Here is a 23,994-nt window from a genome sequence, read left to right on the forward strand (position 1 = left end):
TTGCCTGTTTGGTACCTGGGAGAAGGGCTTCCACCCCAAACGAGATGAGAGAAACTGTATTTACCTGCGTCTTTCCCCAGTTGCACTGTTCACTGTGTGACAGGTTGTCTCCATCTGCGGATGGTCCGATGCCACTCTCGTGCTTGCATCATGGCAATGACCTTTATAAATGGAGGTCCGCGAGCCACGGGCATGGAGGGACTGGCTCAAGGTCAACTACAGCCTGCGGCAGGGACAGGAACGACACCGAGGTCTCACGGGTCCCACGGCTGAGCTGCGAGCGCTGCCCGGAGCCGGCGATGCTTGACAGGAGCATCTGACAGTTTTGACTGAAGGGGCAGGGGCAGGTTTTCACAGTGGAGGGGTGGGGGAAAAGGAGGGCGGGGGGGGGCGGTGTGCCAGCCCCTGGGCAAGCTGTTGCGAAGCGCCTGGTCGCAGAGCTGCAGCCCGCAGCGGGATCCCCTCGGGGGTACCCCCCACTCCTCCCCCCAAAAAACAAAAGCCGGACGCCCCTGGGCTGGGGCTGCTGCGGCCGCCGCAGCGGGTGGGGGGAACGAGGAGGGGCGAGCATCGGCCTCCGCGCACGTCCGCGGGTGCGTGCGTGTGTCTTGCTGTGCGGGTGCGGGCTTCGGCTGCCGGTGCTGCGCGCCTCTGTCCTTCGGTGTCCCTGCGTGCCGCTGCTCACGGGTGCGTGTCTCCGCCCGCCTCTGCGTGTGCCTGCGTGTGCCCCTCTCCCTCTGTGTAACCGCGTGTGTGTGTGTGTGCGTGTGCTCGTACACCCCCTCCTCCTCCTCCTCTCTCCCTCCCCCCCCGCAAACTCCCGTGTGTGTGTGCGCGGCGGGGAGGGCAGAGCCGGGCGCGCCGTGCAGCAGCGCGGTGCCCCCACCGCCGGGCAGAGCACGCCGGAGCCGGAGCAGGAGCCGGGGCCGGAGCAGAAGCTGCGCCGCGGCGGGAGCCCCCCCCGAGGAGCCGCCGGGCGAGCGCGGCCGCACCGAGGCGCAACAGGCGGGGCGACGGCGGGCGGATGGCGGCGGGCGGCGGCGGCCGCTGAAGGCGGAGGGGACGAGGCGGTGTCGGCGGCGGGTGTCGGGGCAGAGCGGGCGGGATGCGGGCGGAGGAGCCGCTGGCGCTGGCGGCCCCGCGGGCGGGCGGCGGCGGCGGCGGCGGTGGCGAGGCGGAGGCGGAGGCGCCGGGCGAGGAGCGGAGCGGCGGCAGCTGCTGCAGCAGTGAGCGGCTGGTGATCAACATCTCGGGGCTGCGCTTCGAGACGCAGCTGCGGACCCTCTCCATCTTCCCCGACACACTGCTGGGGGACCCCAGCCGCCGGGTGCGCTACTTCGACCCGCTCCGCAACGAGTACTTCTTCGACCGCAACCGGCCCAGCTTCGACGCCATCCTCTACTACTACCAGTCCGGCGGGCGGCTCCGCCGGCCCGTCCATGTGCCCCTCGACATCTTCCTGGAGGAGATCCGCTTCTACCAACTGGGCCAGGAGGCCATCGAGACCTTCCGGGAGGACGAGGGCTTCATTCAAGAGGAGGAGAAGCCCCTGCCCCAGCACCACTTCCAGCGCCAGGTCTGGCTGCTCTTTGAGTACCCCGAGAGCTCCGGGCCGGCCCGGGCCATCGCCATCGTCTCCGTGCTGGTCATCCTCATCTCCATCGTCATCTTCTGCCTCGAGACCCTGCCGGAGTTTCGCCAGGAGCCCAAGGGCGCCCAGCCCGGCTTCGGGGAGGCGGCGCCGCCCGGCGACGAGGCGCTGCTGCTGCCGCCGCCGCCGCCGCCGAGCGGGTCCCCGCCGCCCCTGCGCCCCGCCGCCGGCGCCGGACCCTTCTTCACAGACCCCTTCTTCCTCATAGAGACCCTGTGCATCATCTGGTTCTCCTTTGAACTCCTCGTCCGCTTCTTCGCCTGCCCCAGCAAGCCCGAGTTCTCCCGCAACATCATGAATATCATCGACATCGTGGCCATCATCCCCTACTTCATCACCCTGGGCACTGAGCTGGCCCAGCAACAGCAGCAGAAGCAGCAGCCCGGGAGCAGCAGCAACAATGGGGGCCAGCAGCAAGCCATGTCCCTGGCTATCCTGAGAGTCATTCGCCTGGTCAGAGTCTTCAGGATCTTCAAGCTCTCCAGGCACTCCAAGGGGCTGCAGATCTTGGGGAAGACCCTCCAGGCCAGCATGAGGGAGCTGGGCCTCCTCATCTTCTTCCTTTTCATCGGGGTGATCCTCTTCTCCAGTGCTGTCTACTTTGCAGAGACTGATGACCCCGACTCCCTGTTCACCAGCATCCCCGATGCTTTTTGGTGGGCGGTGGTGTCCATGACCACCGTGGGCTATGGGGACATGTATCCCATGACAATTGGTGGCAAGATTGTGGGTTCCTTGTGTGCCATCGCGGGTGTGCTGACCATTGCCCTCCCTGTCCCTGTCATCGTGTCCAATTTCAACTACTTCTACCACCGAGAGACTGATCACGAAGAGCAGTGCCAGTACACCCATGTCACCTGTGGTCAGCAGCAGTCACCCTTCTCTGAGCCCAAGAAGGGGGACAGTAATCAGTCTCTCAGCAAATCTGAATTCCTGGAAGCAGAAGACCTGGAGTCCATGAAATATTCCAACTTCATTCCTCCCAACAACCAGGGTTATAAAGAGAAGAAAATGCTGACAGAGGTGTGATCAGTTTTGTTATCCTGGGTCCAGACACGGAGCTGCAAGCTGCTGCACAGCCGTCTTCCCACTAGCAGCTGGATCTATTCAGCATTTACATGCCAGACTGTGAATTGTGATACCGTAAACAGAACGATTGTGATAATGGGCTCTTCTGTCCTGATTTGCTGTTTCTCATTACCGTGTGCAGCCAGAAATGTTCTTGCTTTATTCCGTGGAGTGCTAGCTGTCATCCCCCACTCCCTCGTGAATTTCTTTCTCTGTTTTCGAAGACTGCTTTAATCCAATATTTGCTCTGAAACCTAGCCTTTCTACTCCACTAGCAGAGAAGCCCTTGCCGCTACTTCAAGCCGAAGGATTCGGCAGGGAGTAAACAGTTAAAGGGGCTACAAACATCTGGCTCAAGCTGTGCCCTTAGTTCCTGTGCCAGCGCAGTGCCCTTGGCTGTGGGATCAGTCACGCCTGCCATGCCATTGCCTTTGAATAATGGAAACGCTGTAGCCAGCATCACAGCGAGGTCTGCAGCTGTAGGGGAAAGTCAGCAAGCAGATGCCTTCCTTCTTTGCAGCCCTTGGCGTGCTAAAGATCCTCTTGGTTTGTGTTTCAAAAAAAGGTGCATAGATCTAAAAGCTCTTCGTTACTTGTGACTGTACACCATTTACCGAAAGCGGGCTTAAAGAAATCAACAGGCTTGATGGAGATTCTGTTTTGAGCTTATTTCAGCCTTATTTATGCCAGTGCCCTGATGTTAATTAGCTTTTATAGTACCAACTTAATCTTCATAGTGGTAAGTGCCTTCTGATGCAAGGCACATTTGAGTAAATTCGTTTGTTATCTCCGCAGTTTATCTCCACACAATAGCGTTTAATGAGATGTGCTTTATGCTTCAGATATCCAGTTCTGTATTCAGGCATGTGAGAACAATTGACTCCACTGCACTTTTATTGAAGCATTTGTATAGCTGAGGGAAGTTTGCGCGTTGGTATTTTGTTGACATTGCTGAACGCCCCCCTCCCCCCAGACAGCTGCACCTGTGCTGTCTGAAGATTGCCCTGATTTAGCAGGTCACAGGCATAAGTCGCCCCAGGGTAAGTGTGTCAACATTTGAGATTGAGATTGGCACAGATACAAACTTCCCGAAGCCATCTGCACAAACCCAACAGCACACCCCAGACCTTTAAAATAAGGGGAGAAACAGCTAGCCTTGGAGAGATGCTTCTGCTGTATTACTGATCTAGCCAGTTCTTGGTATTTCATGGATAGAAGGCACAGCAACGTCTTTTGTATGCACTAGGTTTTGTGAGAGCATCTTACGCTGGGCAAAATGCATAGCTTGGCCTGCAGTGCTGGGTTTGCCAAGGGACCAGAGATTTGCATCTTAAGATGCACATTTTGCTTCCCAGATATTTTCATTTTTTTTTTAATCAATCAGCTCTGCCTTACACCTAACTTTAAAATATTTCAGATGCTGCCAGTGGGTGAGAAGGGGAAATGGATGCTTTCAGATTCTATTGGCAAATTTTCCTGCAAGGAAATCTCTTTCTTGTTTTAAATCTAAGTGTATATTCTGCATTCACATGTGTGCATGTGTATGAAAGCAAAGGCAGCCATTAATGCCTTGCATCATACTGTATGATATGCATATTAGAATGTACTACATATTGCATGTGACACATGTAATACCAGACATAATACCATGATGCAAAATATATAGAATACATTTTATGTATATGTATATATTATGCTTTTCAACCGTAAGGCTAAGAATGCTAAAGACGCATACTTTAATATAGTCAGAATTGGCTATAAAACTGGTTGTGAGATGGGATCTGTTTGCATCTTCGTTACCCTGCTTGTTTTTTGTCGTCTTGAGATCTGGCTCTGTGCCTAGAGTGCTTTTATTGTGGCCTCTCCTCATCTGGGCCCTGATCATAAGGTAGAAGTTGTTTGTGTAAATCCGAACTGCTGCATTTCTCCAGAGTCCTGTCGTCTTCTCAGAGGTTTTTAATGTACTGGGATCTCCCTCGGGGTCAGCGCACAACCATTATATTAAAACCTCTGTTCTCTCTCTCTCTCTCGCTGAAATCAGTAGCAAAATGCCACTTGTCTCGGTTACTGCCAGTCAGTCTGGGAGACACAAGTGCGATGTGGTGAGGGCTCTATAGCTGAGGGGGGTTTGCCTGAATACATAGGTGCCTGATTCCTCCTTGGGTCGTCGGGACTGGGGCAAATATCGGTGAAGGTCTGGGCCTTGGGAGCCATTCTGCATCCCTTGAAGCATGTAACCAGCCAGTGGATAAGTAATCGTGGTGAGTAAGTGGGACTGAGGAAGGATCAGCACGGCGGCATCTCTGTTGATTTTGTGTAAAAAGTTGTCTTGGTCATTGAGTTCAGTAAAAAGCTGCCATTCTTAGTTGTGTTTCAGGGCCACTATATTGAAATATGTTCTGTGATTGCAAGAGTGTGACTCTTCTACAAATTTTGTGTTGCTTATAGCAGACGCACTAGAAAGCAGCAAAAGAATATGCTATTTAAGAGGGATTTTGCAAGGCTGCTGCCGTCTCTCAGCAGAATGCCCATGTTTGGGGTTATTTTATGCCTGAGCGTATCAGCTGATAAAAGTTTCCCCAAAGTAAGATATAAAAAACTCAGGTTAAGCACAAGTTCAGGAGGAGGCATGAGGCACGCTGAGCCTACGTCAGAAAATTCCCGTGCTTGTTTCTTCCCTTGGGCCTGACCCTGTTGGCCCTGCCAGGCAGGAGCCCTCCCCACTCAGAGCAGGTTGTTCTGCTCTGACCAGCGTGACAGACGGCTGGGCATGGAGACACCGGGGAGGAAAAAAAAAAAAAAAAAAAAGATGTGAGGCAAATGATACTGGTAGCATAATCCCAACGTGTCTCGCAGAGATGCTCTTGTCAAGAGATTTCTCAGGTGAAATTCAGCAGTGAGTTTCTAGCCGGCGTGTCGCCTGCACGCAGACACGCGCGTGCTGGCGCGTGCACGCGCAGAGCGCTGGTGCGAAGGAACTTTGTGGCAAACAGACACCTTTGTGCGTTTGTCTTTTTTTTTTGCGATCCACGTTTTCTGGTTCTGAAAAGAAAGTGCAAGTGGAAATGTGCAAAACGGGAATGGGGCGTGCTTCCTGGGTTTTCTGTGTTAGAGCTAAGAGAAATACAAAAAGCCAACAGAAGCTTGGAGATGGTAACCCAGGGACTTTCATTTGGGCATGTAAATCCTTCTCTAAGCATCTCCTGAAAAGCTAGGCAGTGAAGTCCCAGAGTCATCGATAATACTATAAATTATAGGACTTCTGGAATTTGTCATTTTTGTTAAAGAGCCTTTGGATTTTTTTCAAGTGACTGAAGTCACATAGTGGCACCCGTGCCGTTGACTTTACAGAGGACTCGTGTCGCCAAATCACAGAGATGCTTTCAGAAATCTTACCTCAAGTTCGCAGCTCTTAGCACTCACTCCTGGATGTTCGAAATACAAATCTGTCTGTCTGTCTAGCTTTTTCCTTCTGAAGGCAGAGCACGCATCCTCCTGAAGCAAAGTAGGCACCTCCGGGGACTTGTTTCCATAACAACCTCCCAGACTGTTTCTCTCTACTCCATGACTTTGGCTACAAGCAAAAGCACTCGTTGAATATTTTCAGTTCTCAGATACTAGTACCTTATCTTTACAGCTGTTTTCTTTGCTTACTGAAGATGATCCCGTCACCTTACATCAGGTACAACAGTCCTGTCCAGCTCCAGACGGACAGTTACCAGCGTTTGAAAGCACAGTGTGCAAAACCAGGAGATGGGAAGGGATTTTATCTGTATATCCTTGCACACAGAGAGGTGGGGCGTGTGCGAAGGACAGTCTGAGCACTTCAAGTCAAGGGGCTGAGGGGCAACTGGCCTGTGAATCCATCGTCTGGGTGTGCGGTGGCGAGGAATGTGAGCTAAAGCATCACATTAAAAAAAAACCCAGCAACTCTTTCAGCAATCTCACTAGGAAATAGCTTTGCAGTGGAAAAGACTATTGCTCCTTCCTGAGCCCTTGGCTGTTCTGTGACAATGAGTTCCCCAGATAATTTTCCCACAGGATGTTTTGCACCAAAGCAGGACAGGGCAGAAACCATCTTGTTGGAGGTGGGGGTGGAAGGAAAGGAAGAATTTTTACTGAGGACACCATTTTTATACGCAACTCATCAACCACCTAAAAGATTGTAAGCGTGAAAGGCGTGAAGAGCTGTTTTGCGATATTTCAAAGTCTACATTACTGGTGGATTCCTGCACTTACCTCCAAGATGAAATGCCTGTTCTGCTCCTGTTTGGAAAATGTTGCAATTTGGGATTTCTGAGCAATTTTCTGTTTTGGCCCTGTTCCTTTTGATCCAGCTTTCACAGATAAAAATTCACTGCTAGAGCAGCTGTGGGGGTGAAGGTGTCTGGACTTGATGCTTTCTCCTAGGCCCTTTCGTTCAGCGTACAGAGATGCCTATGGAGATAAAGAAGAATGAGCATAAAGGAAATTCAGGGCAGCAAGAGACAGGCTAAGGACTGAAGTGTCTTCCATACTGTGATGGAAAGAACAGCATCAACCCTAAAAGCAAAGGAACAAACAGCTCCAGCGTCTGCTGCTATAGCAGAAGTAGGTAAGGTTTCTTTTTCATCTGTGAAATTAACGACTAAGAGTTTCTTGCGATTAATGAGGAAGGACTTCCTAATTAAGATTTGCAGCCTAAAGGGAGAATCTGGTTCTAGGTAAAGAAAGAAAGATAATTATAAACTACAAAAATATGGTATGAGCCAGATCCTCACCATCTGCTGATTCAAACTGGCAAATCTCCATTTAGTACAACTACCTTGGTTTATATTGGGCTGCAACTTCAATCTTCTGCATCAAGTCAAAGCATGTGAACTATTGGTTAAAATGCTTATTTTTGTTTGTTCTTTTCTTGAGGTCCTGTTTATATCAGGGAAAGATCTGAAGATCACAGCAGGAGTTAACAGCTTTCCCAAAAGCTCTCATCTGACTTGAGTCCAAGTAAGTCTACCAAACTCAGCAAAGTTAAGGTTCTCTTTAAGTTTATATTGACAAAAATAAGAGCAGCAGCATTTTTTTTTTTTTCCTCAATGGTGGAAATGTGCAGATGAATTTGTAGGGAAGTTTAAGACTAAACGAGATTCTGCCATCAGCTGCAGCCCTCTAAGCACAAGATAGCTCTATTTATGTTGGTGTAACCTAAACTGAGTTCTTCATCTTTGCTCTTTGGAGCTCGCACTCTAGACAAATCCTATTCTGAAGACATTTGTAGCCATACGATCAGCAGGCTCACGGTCAAATCCCTGACTTGCAGTCATCTGCTTTACACATAAAGTTAAGGACGGGAGCAGGTGCTTGCAGGATGAAAAGACTTAATCCTCTGATAAAATGAACAATCGCCAGCGAATGCTGATTGTCCTTAGCTGCCACCAAAGACAGTTGGTGATGAAATAGCCTGATAATTACAAGAAGGAGCTCTTCTTGTGGAGGGTCAGGTCCCACGTAACAGCAAGACCCTAGTCAGGGAGAAAAACCCGAAATAATGTTTTCTGGGGAAGCAGCAGTAAGCTTGATTTCCAGTGTAGCTTGTGTTGTTGGTACATGTCAGTTCTATTTGCCTTGCCTAACTGGCTGGGTTTTCACTTCCTCCAGGGAAGTCTGTCTGGAGCTTGTTGGCTAGCACAAGAGCTTGACTATTATAGCGTAGTTTTATACTTTGGGAAACGTAACTGCAATCAGTGTGGGTTTTATTTTCCTAAAGCATAAACATTCATTGATAAACATTCACCACAGGAAATATCCGTGTTGTCTGTAGTGCAAATTAAGAGGGGCTGAAGCAATAGATAGAACTTCCCCGTGTAGGACTTCTTCTTAGTGGAAGAAAGGAAAGGATTTACAGGAGGGAAAGTGCTCATCAACTTCCGTGGTCACCCTAAAATACTGAAGCCGTGTTGCCTATTCATTAGAGACAAGACTCATAGGAGAGCTCTGTCTTCATACAAAGTTATCATTGAAAGTTCAGTAAGTCCTTCTTTGGCTTCACTTTCACTAAATGAATATAAAAGTATTTACTCGGTGTAAAGTTTTGGAAGACCATTAGTCAAAAAGTTCTATAAATCACAAATGTTACGAATTTAATTACCAAATTTACCAATGAAATTACCATATTTAATTGGTGTTGTAGGCATTGTTGGTTTGAAGAAAACTGGGGTCTGGATTCTGCTCTCTACCTGAGGTTAGGTAAATGGTGTGACTCCTAATTTAAGTAACTGTGAGAGAAGAATCAGGCCCAAAGAGGAGGGCTGCAAATGCAGATGTCTAGAACAGATCTCTTTAGGTGTTGCAGATACACATTGGTCCCTTCCCCTAAAAGGTTGTATACAGTTTTACACCAACAGAAGATTTAGCTTTCAGAGTACATGTTGGTTTATTCTCTTACATTCTCTGGAGAGAAATTAAATGGTATTTTACAAGAAAACTGGAACATTACTGTCTCCTCTTGCTGCTTGTTGATGCATCTGTTGTTTTCAATTAGCTTGATGGCATCCATTTTCAGGAAGCAGATGCTGCCCTCTTTTACACTGGTGCAATTCTGGAATAACTCCACTGACGTCAGTGAAGTGACTCCAAATTTATCCCCGGTGAAAGCAGAATTGGACCACAGTCTTTTTGTTTGCTTATCTGCTACGGTGCTCTCCGGAAGGTGCACCATTACCGTACCATAAGGGGAAGGCGAGCGCCTGTCTGCTGTGCCATGCTCAGCTCTTCTGTGTCCTTGACATCACACCCATGTGCCCGGCTGGAGCAGAAGTCAGGCTGGTGTGGGGCGTGCGTGGTCACCAGATTCCCCATGTTGGATGGAGCAGTTGCTGGTCCTAGATTCTTGACTGCTCTCCCATTCCAATTTCCACCAGCTTCCTCTTGCTTGGATATGTCTTCCAAGGAGACAGAGCTTTTTAAGCTGAAGAAGTGTGATTGCAAGTCTTAAGTAATAAAATAACAGAAGGGTAGCAGAGGTAGATGTGGAGACAAACTCTACCCCTCCTACAGTTTTTTTGCTCTTATGGTTATGTGAAAATTGTTGCAGCCCTGGTAGGTTGGCTATACATCTGCTGGCTTCACAGCCTCCATTTTCAGGGAATACTAAGTTTAAAAAAAATGGGCTACCTTTTGCTGCACTAACTCTGCTGATCTCAGTCATGCCTTCCCTGAAACGGGACAAAAAGCTTCGTATAAAAGCCATTAGCATGCTGTATGGAAAAATACCACTTGAGATGGGGCAGATAAGGGTGAATAGAAGAATCAGAGTTAGTAAAGAACACAGTAAATAAGCAGTTTGAGACAGGAGGGAGATTCTTAAAGGAGTTCCTCCAGGATTAGTCCTGGGTTGTTTAAAATATTAGCAGTAGAGCTGAGACTGTGAAATTTAGCAATGAAGCAACCTAAGCACCATCATCAAGACTGTGGATTAGGACACAGAACTAGATGACTGAATACTTGACGTAAAGAAACTGAAAGGTATTAAATAGCACGGAAGTTAAAGTCTTGGTAGAGATTTTGGTGGCAAGTTTATCCATTGGGAAGGACAGACAAAAAGAACGATTGGAGGTGCTAAGATCAGCCAGAGTATCAGTGTCACTTAGTGAGCCATCAGAGTAATGCAGCCATAAAAATTGCAGGTGCAAGCCTTTGAAAGTCTCAGAAGAAGCACGTTCAGTACCACCTGGGAAATGTTATTTCCATAAAGCCTCATCTGGAATGCTGTGGTATTTTTGGTGACCTAAATTTTGTCAGGAAGGATGCACGGAAGAACAGCAAGAATGATCAGGTGAATGGAAACTGCTTTGCAAGAGGAAGCTGGAAGAGCCTGACTTTTCTAGGCCAGCAAAAGACTGACAAGACCTATAGTTACAAAAATAATGGGGGCAGAATAGCCAAAAGAGGTAAGAGCTATTTAAGCTATTTAAAAGGCAATGTTGGTGTTTGAACAATAGAGCATATGCTGGCTATGAATAAATTTACCCTGGAAAGAAGGTGGTGATTTCTAATATAACAGACAAAGAAGGAGAAATGAAAGCTCATTCCAGGCTGAATAGGAGAAGTGAGGGCAAAAATCAAATATTTTTTTTCAGGTGGACTTTGTTAAATTTATGAAAGGGATAGTATGGAAGTAGTTACATGCAATGGAAATAGCCTAAGTTCAGTGACTTTGTCTACTAGAATGCTCTCCTGTACCTGGGATGTATTTGAGATGCCAAGTAGATGAAAAATTGTAAGATCTTCCCTCGTTTCTTGTGTCCTCCATCTCATTTGCCACACCGCACCCATGTTTTTTCTCTGTGGGACTGAGGGAAGAGAATGCAGTCCTACGAGTGGGGTAAGATGGGGCAGGGCATACCACATCACTCTGGGAGCTAGTCTGAAGACAGAGGCAAAGTTCCTTCCCTTTAAAAAGAACACCAATCTCTGTTCACTGCTTTTCTTCTCGGCCTGGAACCTCTGCCGACCTTGTCTGGCCCTTTCTCCCCTCTCCAGAGCTCTGCAGCTCTACACTGACCTTCCTCCTTCCTGGTGTCTGTGGTAATTCCTCACTACTGTGAGCTCCCTGGAATCATCGGAACAATGCATTGCACCTAATTCTGAGAAAAGCCTTGAGCCAGCTCTGCTGCAGCTCAGCCAGGTTATCTGATTTGCATGCAGAAATCAACAGCCTGAAGATGTTAGCAGAATAATTTCCTATTCCAGGCACTGTTCTGATGGAGACAGAATAAAGCTTCACATTTCCTTTCTTACCTCTTTCAGTTCATTTCATTCTGTGGAAAAGTCACAAACCATCCCCTTCTGCTCATCAGATAGAATAGACATTGGCCAAGATGGGACCTTCATCCATCCAGCCAGCTCGATGTCACAAAAGCTCCAAGAAGAATCTGTCCTTATACTTTGTCCTTGAGCCTTCTAGCCTGTTGCTGCTCTTTGTTCACTTCTCTAAGGAAACCATTATCTTGCGATTTGTGTCTATATTTTGGCTAGCTAGTTCTGCTTTTTAACTTTGAAATAGCTCTGCTTTTTCTCCTTTAAGGAGAAAGAAAGAAAAAGCAAAGCAAAGAAAATTTTACGAATAGCCATGCACATTATGAAAGCATATGAATATAGACACCGCTTGAGCTTTATCAGTGAAGTTAGCAAGATGGTGCACACAAATCCAGCTGCCCATAAGATGTCTTGAGGGCTTGTCCCAAGTGCTTGACATCAGTTCTTGAGTTATGGCAGTAAGCCAAACTAAAAAAGGAATTGTAACAACTACAGAGTGAGCCCATGAATTTCATCTGAACCACGAAAACTGTGTCACATCTGTTTCTAAGCTCAGTTCACTTTGAAATTGATGGAAGAAACCACCACCACCAGCATATGTTTATGTGCTTCTTAATTTACTGTTGTTATATCACGTGCAGTGCCGTTGTGTACAGAGCATTGGTCTTGAGGCGTGTAACGTATTAATGGTGAAGATCCTACTGCAGCAATCACCACACAAACACAGAGCAAAAAGCTGGTCAAAGGGCTTACATGGTTAAAATTGTATATACCTCTTTTGAGCCTGAAGAACTTTCCAATGGTGAGGAGGCATCATTGCATTTTGATTTTATAGTAGGGACAGAATAAGACACAGTTAGCTGTGTCCACAGTTAGCGGAGAGTGGTGGGAAAGCAAGAGTCTAAAGAAGGAGTGCAGAAGTTTCATTTCAGCTCATTTTGGTACTCTTTAGAATGTGCACGTTTGGAAAATTTTGTAATTTGTGTGATCATTTTCTTAATGTTCTAGGAGAGTTTATTTTTTAAAAAAAATTTTTCCAAGCAAGGTAGTGGTAGCCATTAGTTGTTCCTGATTGCTAGCAGTGTGGCTCCAGTGTCAGCTCCAGTACTTCCTTGAATTCAGTTAGGTGATACTCAGATGCTCCAAAAGAGATGAAATGACAGACTAGACGGTATGGATACTACAGCATGTATTAGTAGTGACAGATGGGATGCCGAGGAAAGCCAGTTGTTCTTTTCTGCAACTGGAAAACCTGCATAGGTTAAAAAAAAAAAAGTTGTTTAATAAGTCCAGACTGCTTTTACAATGCAGTCTGACTTACTAGAACATGTCATTATGAATTCTGAGCTCCCCTGTTCCCACTCAGCGGGTAATCTTGTAGGATCTCTTTACTCATAGATTTTGTAATAGGAAAAAAACAAACAAACAAAACCCCCCAAAATGATTACTGACCATTGTCTGGGGGTATTGGGAAGAACGGAAGTAGAAGGTGCTATCTGCAGTGTGCTGTAGCTCACCGCCTTATTTAACTTTGTTGGTTGGCTCTTTAAAAAATACTGCGCAGATTTGCGAACTGCCATTAACACTTAGCTAAGTGGATTTCAGAGCAGATGAGTAGTGAGCTCTTCTTTGTGTAGTAACCATTAATCAACATTTCCGTAGAAGATGTCTGAATACATATTGATCAAGCCAGCTGCAGCTGTGATATAGCGGTGGTGGGTTTTGGAGACTGATGCAGCTTTCCTCTCCATCCTCCAGTCATTGAACCTACGTAGCAGAAAAAACAGCCACTGGTACTTCTGGCCCTTCTGCTGGTGCTTCTGCTTGTTAGTAAGATGCATCACAGGGCTGTGTAAGGTTTTTCATTAGTTAAGCCACCACTTAACAAGGAAAGTCTTGTAATTAAATATTGGACTTGGAATCAAGGGGACAGTCCCCAGTACTGTCACGTGGCCGTTGGATGTCCCACAGATCTCACTGTTGCGGCAATAAAATGTGACAGTATTATGCCTTTTAGTTGCTCCTTTTCCCTAAACCACTTAGACAGGGAGATCTTTTTGAGTACGCCTCATCCCTTACCTAATACCTATATAATGTCAGGCACAGCTGGGGACCGTTACTCCCTAAGGACACCGTGTTGTATTACTGTCGTAACAGTAGTAACTAACATGCGGGCCGCGAGGATCAAACACACACAGAAAAACATTTGGCCCTGTGCATGAGGCTCATGGAATACCCAAACGCTAACAAGTCCTGCTGTCACCTAGCTCTGTGTTGGCTTTGGGCCAATGCTCTGGCCACGCCGATCTGATTTCTGTTTTCTAGTCTCAGACACAAAATATTCAGTGCGACCCTCTTATTCGTGGCTCTCTGTTCCCTTGCTGGCTGCCTTATAATTAAAGGCGTGCAAAATATTTCTATCTGACAAAGCCCAGAGCTGACTTACTGCAAGGTAAATTGAAAGCCCGTTGAATGCGCCATGGAGATAAGAGGCTGCCATCAACTTTTCACAGCTAGTCCAAAAGAAGTAAATTTATGCAGGTTTTTCTCTTTTCACCCCTTGAATTGCTATCAGGGACCAAGGTATTAAAGCAGCAGAAGAAAATATGCTGGAGATGGGAGGAGTTCACCATCTTTTTCATAGATTTATGTTAGTTCTCTAAGCACGAAGGTAATTTGGATGGCAGCACATCACTGGTACTGAGCAGTCAAATCTGCACTTTGAATCTGGCAAGATCATTGTTTTACAGATTTTCACTGGCATTCTTAAGAACTAATCCTCCTAAATGCTTTGCTAGTTTTCAGTCCTTTATGGGCTTTCAGAGGAATATGAGGATACACAGAATAGCAATTATGGCTCCTTATGGTTTGTGTTTAGTCATATATTGGTGATTCAGAAGCAAGCATATGCAGAAAGGGCCAGATGAATCCTCTTGCAAATTCCTTCCTGTCCTATAGTCTATTTAGGTGCCTGAGTCACTTACATTTTTGGAGAGGGCTCATTGCCATGTCTTTGTGCCCACCAATGTGCCTGAAGAGTTTTCTTGATGGCCAAAATACTATAAAACCCCTACTGATGCAGAGAGCTGGTTTCGGGCAAGTGGAGCCAAATTCTCAGCTGGTATTCATACATCAGCACATTTTTCTTCTGATGCCAACTAGTCAGGATGGTAACGGGGTGTTTTAGAAGTCTTTAGTTTTTCAGATGGTCAGTTTTCCATATGGTTAGGAACTGGGACCTGTTATCTTGAAAAGTCAGTGTCTTGAAGCATAGCTGAAGTTCCCATTTGAATGTTTTTGAGTTTTGACTGTCAGATCTGCCACAGTGCCATACCAGTCTGTGAACAGACTGATGCTCATAGGGACATTCTGGTCTGGATCTGGTCTGGATCTGACATTTCATTTTTCCCGTGCCTCAATTTCCACGACTCTAGAAGGGAAATAAAGTCTTGCTCTCCTCAGCATGCAGTTGGGTGCTTGTTAGTGATAAGGATCTATAGGAACAATCAATGTACTCATTGGTAAACTCATTTTTCTCCAGATAATGCAAATGACCCTTTTTCCTCTAGGGCATCACCAGCAGATGTTGTGAGGCGGGGCTGGGAATGGGTTTGCAGCTGGGGCTGATGGGTTTGCAGCTGGGCAGCTGGTTACTGTGGGACCTTCAGTCAGCTTCTCTGTAAGCCTGTTTCTGATGTCACGTGGTTGTAACTTCCATAAAGGGCATAATTATTTTCACAGTTGGAAACAGGATAAATGGGATGTTGACCCTCTTCACCTGCTTCAGTGACGTTGCCTCTGTTAATATTTCCCCGTGCCCCTACACCTCTTTCCATGTTTTCCATCAATAATCATAAACCTGACTACTGGGTCTTCAGGTTACTATAGTGGGAGTATAAATACTTAACTAATCAGACAGGCACTTAGATGGTACTATAAATCTCACTCCCAGAACTTCAGTAGAAGGTAGCATTTTAAAAAAAAAAAAAAAAAAAAAGCTTGTTAAAGCCTGAACACACCATGGCCATTGGGAATTTTTTCTAGTGATTTTAGTGAAACGGAGTTGGACTGATAGCAAGCACATTTGAAAGTCCCACCTCTTGGTCTAAGCTGGATTAGTGCTTGGCAGTGAAACGGCGACAGGAGTAAAGGATCCTTTGACCCAAGTCACCCACTTTTTAGGGACTGGTGAGCGTAAATGAACTTGCTGCTTGTATTTACATTGCTGGTTTTGATCACACCCCTCGTCTCCAGGTGATTGTTGCTCTGGTGATCCCTTGAGCATATGAGCTGCACCACGCCACCCCCCTTCACACCTCCACGTGTGGAGCCCACCCAAGCAATGCCTTCCCTGACGGTGCTTTCTTTTAGCTCCATGACTTCATCGAAGCGTGGTGACTTTCCTATAAATGAACACGATTGCTTTCAGTTTATTGATGTTTTACCATGCTCAGCTGCGAAGGCAAAATTAAATACTGCCGTGAGAGTGGGGCCAGAGTTACGCCTTGGGGAGGAGCAGAGAGAGAGGGAAAGGAGAGCTGAGCCGGAGGGGCCCTGGAGACCCTTGGGAGGAGGGGAGAGGTGCAGAGTGGAGATGACTATTACCACCGCCACAACCATGCCAGCAGTTGCCTTGTCCCCAGGCCCCTTTCCACACTTCTCACCAGTAGCCGCAATCCTGGCTTCCCAGGGCTCAGGTATAAGCAGAGCAGGCGGCAGGACCGTGGCTGTTTTGCTGTCCCCAGCAGCCTGTTGTCCTTAGCAACTGTTGTCTTTGCCTCTGCTGTACATCCAGCTCTAATATTTTGTTGTGGTTTTTTTGTGCTGGTTCCCTGGGTATATCTATACTGAAAAAAAACCCAAACCAACATTTAAAACAGCAATGAAGATAAAACAGATAAGGCTTTAACAAGGGCTAGCAACTGCAGTTAAAGCTGTTAAGGAAGGTTAGACTGAAGTTGAGTAAAACTCAAGTTACTTCATCTTCTCAGCAGCTTTAAGCTGAAATAATTGACCTTGGTGATCCTTTTCAAAAGTTTTAATAAGGACAAGGATATCTTGTTGAATTTTAATTTAAAGTCACTGACTCTGCAGTTCTCCCAGAATATTTTTCTTGAAGGCATGCTTTGTGAGTCTAGGGAAAATTCTAAATCCCGTGTCATAGGATCCTTAAACACTGATAAGAAGGCTTTGAAATCTGATGCACATTCCAAATTTTACCGTCTGTGGTTTGGCTCCATCTTTGACCCATAAGTGGGAGAGGGTCGTGAAACCGTGTGGATGCTGTATCAGTTGAGCTGGAGCACAAGCCAGGTGTCTTCACGCATGTGCATGCAAAGGCTTGAGCCCCCTTCCAGTCCGTGCTGGGTGGCTGTAGGCTAAACAAACTCCAAGCTTTTGCAGTGATCTTAAGTAGAATGCAAATGATGTGGTAATTAGGAAGACTGTTAACTGAATTTAGTTTCGTGCGGTACTTTGAACGTGTAAAGCGCGTTGGAAGCAATAGGCGTTATTAATTAGTCTCAGGCTTACCAAATAGAATTTCTCAGCAGCAAAAAGAAGCAGTTGTTCTGGAGGTTGCTGTGTAGGTACTAGGATAGCCCTTTTTGGGGTTAAGCTTACTGTTGTTTATTCAAGCAAAATGCCCACAGAAAGCAGATGGTGATCTTTCTGAGCAAAGACACAGAGGATCAGCTGGTGTGCTGGCACGGGAGAGCCTGTAGAATTATGCTGAAGTCTGTAATGCCTGAAAATTCAAAGGAAAAAACTTGTGACGGGGAAAAGTCTGCCTTAGACTGGCTGTTGCTGTCGGGAAACGCCACCAAAAGCCGGTGACGGGTTTGTGGGGTGGCACAGTGCCATCCTGTGGGCTATGGAGGTATTTGACGAGGCGACGCTGGGATGCGCGACCCGCGCTGCGGTGGAGTGTTGGCAGCTTGTGGCAGAGGCGAGTTTGGCCACCAAGGCCCCGTTTGCATGAAGAAGAGTGGCCTGCCTCGGCGTTTAAAGTATTTAAGCCGTTTCCTTTGCTGCTGGAGAGCTGTGCTGGGCTGTGCCACGAACCCTCCACAATGTTCATGAAGCCCTACACCCTGGCTGCGCAGAAGCAGGACTCACAGGGCAGAAACCTCCCCTGATAGCAGAGATACAGCCTCCTTTTTTTTTTTTTTTTTTTTTATTTTTAGCTGAGCACAGGCTGGCTTTTTCACGACATGAGAGAGAGGGCAGCTTCTTTTTGTGCAGTGAGCAGGACCCCCGCACTGTTGCGAGAGCCCCCTGGACACCAGGCAACAGAAGAGGCTGGTTTAGGGGTGCAGCAGGATGTTCTTGCTGCTGAAGCTTCGTAGGATAGGAATTATTGTCATAGGATTAATGATGCAGAGGAGGAGGTATGGCTCCAGAGCACTCCTTGGAGCAGGGCATGAGACCTCCTGCTCTTTGCTCCTTCCGTCTTTCCTGGGAGAGAGTTTTTCCGCCAGCAACCTGGCAGATCTGCCTTGTTTTGTCATTCTGCCAGTGGATCTTGAAATCGTAACACTTTGCAAAGAGCATATAAACAGGCAGCTCTGGGAGCATGTGGTGGCCAAATTGCTAATGCCTGGAGCTTTGGAGCAATCTTTGGAGGCAGCTGTGGTAGAGAAGAGCACAGAAACAAGGTGTCTGGTATCCTGGATGAGTGCCCTCACCCCTGAGCTGTTTTATGACCCTCACTGCCTCTCCCCCATCTGGTGTGACGGGAGAGAAAGTGGCGGGTTTTTTTCTGGATGCCCGTACAAGACCTGCATTTCTGAAATTCAGTCCCTTTGGAGTGTCAAGCTGAGCATCCAACATCACTGGCCACTTTGGAAATTCCGGGTTTAGTTTTGTACTTCATATTAAAATAGTATTTAAAAGTAGATAAGCAATAGCTAAGTAATGACTAAGTCATAGGCTGACAAGGAGTACTTTAATTTATCTTCTGTTTCCACAGTTGCCTTACTTCATGTCAGTTCCTTTTAGATACTTTATTACTTCTACATTTATAGAATTATAGGCATAGAAAAATCCTCTTCAGTCCCCCTGCATTCTTCTGGCCCAGTCAAAATCTTTCCTGACACTTTCTCTGTGTGAGTGATAGTGATCATTATTTAAATGATGCTTTCAAACACCATTATATACTTGGATCTGGCCCCTCGTGTCATATCAGTCCTTCACTGCTGTATTATACTAGATAATTCCTTGCTTATTTGAAAGATTTAAAAGGACAGTTTTGCTGTCATCTGGCCATTCTCTTTGGGATTTCCACAATATTTTCAATGTTAAATGATTATGTCACATCTCTTTTTGTTTACTGGGACCATTTCTATCGCTAGTGATGTTGTTTTGCATAATCCTCCCTTGGACAGGCAGATGGCATTACATACCTTAACCATGCAATACTTCCAGTGCAAGAAGAGTCTTGTTTGCTGCTAAGGAGCCTTTCTAAATAAATTCACAAATGATGAAGGAGCACGGATTTTCTCCCTGTAGATCAGGAAACAAGCTATAAGGAAGTATATTTCACAATTTCTAAGCATTTATTGGATTATTAGTGTACACAATGGATAAAAGGAGGTCCTAGGTGTCAACTATTGAATGTGTAGACTCTCAACTTCTACTCTTTTTCAGTGGAGCATCTCTACAGCCTTTGGGGAGGATCCACATCAGGTACATCAGTATAAAACTAAGAGTAGAATCAGACCAACAAACCCCACTGTGATTGTTCACTGTGCAGGAAAATACAGAAATTTGTTACAGGTTCAGTTAATGCAGCTGTTGCAGATGTCTGTCTCTGCCTGTGAATTGTTTGATGGAGTCTCTGACTTAGTAAACTCCAGGCAATCACTACTATCCAGTTGTTGTTGCTCTGAATTTTTGGAAAACTATGAGCTAGATTTCGTGTCTCTCTACTGGCTTTCTAACTCTCTGTAATCCTTGTATTGAAAACTTCTGTATCCAACATACAAATCTGCAGGAAAAAGCTTACACAAGAGAAAACTCTGTGAGGGAATTTTGCTTTGAAGATCAGCACAGATTTAGCGTGCAAATCAGAGATTTCTCACAATTTTGGTGAACTCAAAGCAAGTGGGTTGTACATTTTATTGGTAGAGCTGGCTTTTTCTTAGAAAAGTTTTTGAAGGGCAAATGCATTTCATGAATTCTCACTTGTAATATTTTACATCTCTCTATATATATCTATAGTCATTGCGTATATATGTAGCTTCTGTGTGAGTGTGAATTTATATTTATATTTATATTTATATTTATATTTATATTTATATTTATATTTATATTTATATTTATATTTATATTTATATGATTATTTACATGATTATTTATATGATTATTTATATTGTTTATGTTTATGTACATATACATACACATATACATATACATAACATATAGATATTTATACATTTTATGTACCACTGCCATTTTCTCCTTTCTGAATCTAAATAGAGCTCTTGACAAATCTTGTTCACTTTGTAGGCTTCTCCTGTCTCTGATGTTTCTCCCACTTGTTTCTTTCTCCTTCTGTGGCCTTTGGCAATCTTGCAACCAACTTTCTGGCCCAGAGCTTTCTCACTGGTACACTCTTTTTATAGCCTGGTCTTGCTCTTCTTTTTCTGGCTACTTGAATCATTGTGGAGCAGTAGCAGGAGTTGCGGGAGAGAACTAGAAAGTGTATGGTCTTAATAGTGGAATAAGCTGCTTTCACACTCCTGTACTGAGTGGGAAATGGTGGAAAATACTGTGTAAAAACTATAAATGGTGTAAATTCCTTGCAATGCAAGGCTTAAGCTACTCATGGCATTTAGGCAGGTACACGCTTAACTTCTTTACCCTCATGACTAGCCCTGTCAACTACTTAGACAAATTAAGTCTGGACCTCAGAGTTTTGTTCGTTTGGAACTCAGTACAAAAATGATTAATTTAATATCATGTCCTAACTATGTATCATAGTGACACGTGAGCCATCCTGCGTAAAATAAAATGCAACAGGCAACCTTTAAGGGTGTGTCAGACTGGCAGAATTGAGACTTTGCACTGTTGGCATGCAGAGGGAAAAGAAATGTAAGTATTGCTTGCATTATGAGAAACTGCTATGTGACTTTTCAGATTGTAACAGACTGTCCAATTTAGGAAGGCCCAGGTGCCACATTTACTCCAGTTACTTCTGTCTTCCCTTTCTCTCTCTTTTGTTGTGGAGGACTGCAGATATTTTTAATAACTTATGAATAGGCCTTCCTGTGTCACTGGCACGGACGGACCTAGATGCAGCTAGAATGGACTACATCAAAGTATGACAACGGAGAGGTCTCTGAATGAAGAAAAGTCCTTGCAGGCCCAACACATTTTCTCTTAGTTGCCTCAAAAAATTGTTTCAGGTACGACTGAAGGGAAAGAAAAAAATCTGTCTTGCTCTGATAGACTTTCCTGAGCCTGGCATGCAGGAAGAGGGTTATAAGCCAAATTGTTCATATAGATCTGTCTTAAAAGGGCTTAAGATTAGACACCAAGAAAATGGCTACAGGAATTAACAAAGTCCCAGTTACAGTAAAGAACAGACCTTTGGACTCCGTCCTTGGAACAGCACAGAACTCCAGTGCATCCTAACAAACTTTGCAACCTTCTAATATGCATATTTCATCTCATGCAAGAAGAGATGTGTGTAATTCCTAGCAGCTGTAAGGAAAACTCCCCCATAACCAAATCCCACCAGGCATGAAGGTAAGCAAGGAAATGTAGCACTTGCCATTGCAGGCAGCTGCAGTTATATTGACAAGTTACCTCAAATACAGTCCCTTCAAACATTCTCATTAAGAAATGAACCCTTAGATTGGCATGTCTTAACTGTGATCCACGCAAAATAACACATTTGCCTTGGACATTTTTTTAACACCCAACACTTTTTTTTTTTTCCTTACTAGGCTGGATCCTGGATGCTGCAAGGCTTTCACGTCAGGATGCTGCAAAAGAGGTTGTTGCATCTTCTCACTGTAGTGTTGGTGAAGTTTCCCTGTGTGCAGGGAATACAACATTTATGGACAGGAAACTGGTTTCTTTGCTTTGCCGTTTTCTTGTTGCTGTTGTTTTTAAAGGGGATAACACTCTTAGTTCCAGGAAACTGAAACTAGATGTGAACAGGGGTTGGAGGAGGAGGCAGAGAGAATCCCATACAAGATTCAAATATGTGTAATTTCTGGGGAAACTAAATAAAACAGGATTCCATTGCCAGTGGTGAAATAGCAGCAATTTATGAGCTGTTCATCAAAAGCCCCAGACAAGCACCAAGTCCTGTGGGAAGCTGGAAAAAGACTCCATTGTTGAAACTTATTTTAAACCTTTTTTCAAGTGAAGGATCCAGTCCTGGCAAATGCTTAAGGTTAGCCCTTAGAAGAGCAAATAGCTTTCTCTAGAGAATTGAACAAGTGGCCAAAGTCTGTCCATTTGTCTCTCTGTCTTTTGGCCTTGGATTACTGTGCTATTTAAAACTGTATTTTCTTAACTCAGATAAATGGTAGATGTTTCACATAGCTGTACGAGTAGTAATCATCCTGTTCATAATATCTGATATCTAAGGGATGGGCCTAAACTAGAGGCATTTCTCATTTACCTATGAAGTGTCTTGCTTTAGCATGTGTACAGTCAATTCTTGTTGTGAACATGTGAGTCCATTGCCTGCTCTAAAGGAGGTCGTGACTTAGTTTCAGTGGCTGTAGAGAGTTTCTCTGAAATAGCACTGTTTGTAGTCTTTCATGTGATTTAGAAGGCACAGTAGCCAGCTAATTCTGAAAATGTAATATAATTGTATGCAGTGTTCCCAGAAAATGCTCTGAAGTCTTCCCCCATTGCACCATTGTGATAAAACCCTGTGTTGCTTTTCAAGCTCCCCAAGTCCATGCTGTGCTGTGCTGAAACTGATGGAAACCCCAATTAGCACTGAAAAGTGAAGGGTAGAGAGGGATGCTCTGGCCTGGAATCCCCTCCCTTTGGCAGCAGCCAAGGTCAGGCGTGCAGCCGAATGTCCACGGCCAAAGGTGGATCCACCCTGTATGTGTTGTCAGCTCTCTGCATAGGAGAGTGGGAGGGTGGGTAGAAAGAATTGATTCTGGGAGGGGAGAGACTGAGAGGAAAAGTGGACTAAAGCATACCCTGAGCAAGACAGTTGTGATTTTCAGAAGGTACTCTGATGGATGCTGGGCGTCCAGCTTCCCTAGGACTCTTTATCAATAACACCCTCTACATTTTCGTGAGCGACTTTTAGCCTGTCTGGCAGTCCTCGCAGTCAATGTGTGAGGGAAAAGTGGCGGAAGGCAGCTCACTCTACTTTGGCAGCGCTCTGCACCTCTAACAGGCCAGGACCACAATACCTCCTCATGGCTGCTGGCTGAGGATCTGATCCTCTGATGACCTGTGTCTTCCTGACTACCTGTGACTGCAACAGGCTTATAGACCTGAGGTGCCAGATCCAAAGATGCTTCTGGAGCAGGTCTGCTCAGTAGTCCTGAGGGTGGCTGTGAGCCTGTAGTTCTTAGGAGGCAACATTTCCTCCATGTTCATATTGTTTGGGTGCAAACAAAACAGAGACCTACTCTATATCTTGGTGCAGGCCGGCTTGCAATGTAGGACTTCTCTGAGGTACTGTGTATCCTGATCTGTGTGGCAAGGCCATGTGGCTGACCAGAGCTGCTATGGACCCTTCTTGCAAGGGCAGTTGTCTTCAGAGTCGAGCAAAGCGCAGGCTGCCTTTAGAAGGGTGTGAATATGCTGCAGAAGTCTATGGGTACCCTTCAGACATATGGCACTCAGGTCAGACACTTTAGACCATACCATGTGCCAGCACAAACAGTAGCAATGTTAGTTACAGGATTGCTTTGCTTTTGCTGTGAAACCTTGCTCTGATGCATTATTTCAAGGAAGACAGTTGGGATTTGCAGGCCAGATCATGTGGTGGGATAAATAATTCCAGCTCCCTTATTGGAGCTAGGCTGATTATTACAAGTCTGGTCCAACATTTATGAGGAACTGTGGATGGTAGGGGTTTTTTCTTTGTTTGTTGCACTGAAAACCTGAAACCTTTCAAATAAAGTACATGAGGTAAACAGAATTTTTAGATGGAGCGTGTCCTTCATGCTGTTTGCTGATTCAGACTTTGAGAGTACAAGTTCTTTGTAGAGAATCCCACACACAGTGGGAGAAGAGATAACTGGGCTTGAAAGTTGACCAAGGAGGTGGGACTCAACTGAGCTTTGAACAGCAATCGCTGTCCTTATTGGTGATGCCATAAGATGTGCTTGACTCAAACCCAATGTTGCACAGGCCAGAACCTGATGAAATCGTGTAACTGGGTATTTGTGATTGTTCCTACCAGTGTGATCCACTGTTAAATAGGCTAGACATGAATAAAATCAATATTTTTTAAAGTGTGGTGTGTTTTTTACGTCAAAAAGACTGGA

General features: G+C 45.6%; 1 protein-coding gene and 1 long non-coding RNA gene across 3 annotated transcripts; both read left to right on the forward strand.

Moving 5' to 3' along the window:
* Window positions 1–956: 956 nt before the first annotated feature.
* LOC141744116 (potassium voltage-gated channel subfamily A member 6-like) lies at window positions 957–5,501 on the forward strand. The gene has a single exon (XM_074589439.1). It carries the CDS (start codon window positions 1,106–1,108, stop codon window positions 2,678–2,680), a length of 1,575 nt encoding a protein of 524 aa, XP_074445540.1. The 5' UTR covers window positions 957–1,105; the 3' UTR covers window positions 2,681–5,501.
* Window positions 5,502–6,305: 804 nt separating this feature from the next.
* On the forward strand, window positions 6,306–23,645 carry LOC141744126 (uncharacterized). Of its 2 annotated transcripts, XR_012587342.1 has the most exons (4): window positions 6,306–7,313; window positions 7,622–7,705; window positions 10,384–10,647; window positions 21,466–23,645. It is a non-coding gene; the product is annotated as an uncharacterized LOC141744126 (long non-coding RNA). The 2 variants fall into 2 exon arrangements; XR_012587340.1 differs by lacking the exon at window positions 10,384–10,647 and having other exon boundaries at window positions 6,420–7,313.
* Window positions 23,646–23,994: the final 349 nt, after the last annotated feature.

The sequence above is a fragment of the Larus michahellis genome, chromosome 1 (genome assembly GCF_964199755.1).
Source record: "Larus michahellis chromosome 1, bLarMic1.1, whole genome shotgun sequence".
In the NCBI taxonomy this organism is placed as follows: domain Eukaryota; kingdom Metazoa; phylum Chordata; class Aves; order Charadriiformes; family Laridae; genus Larus; species Larus michahellis.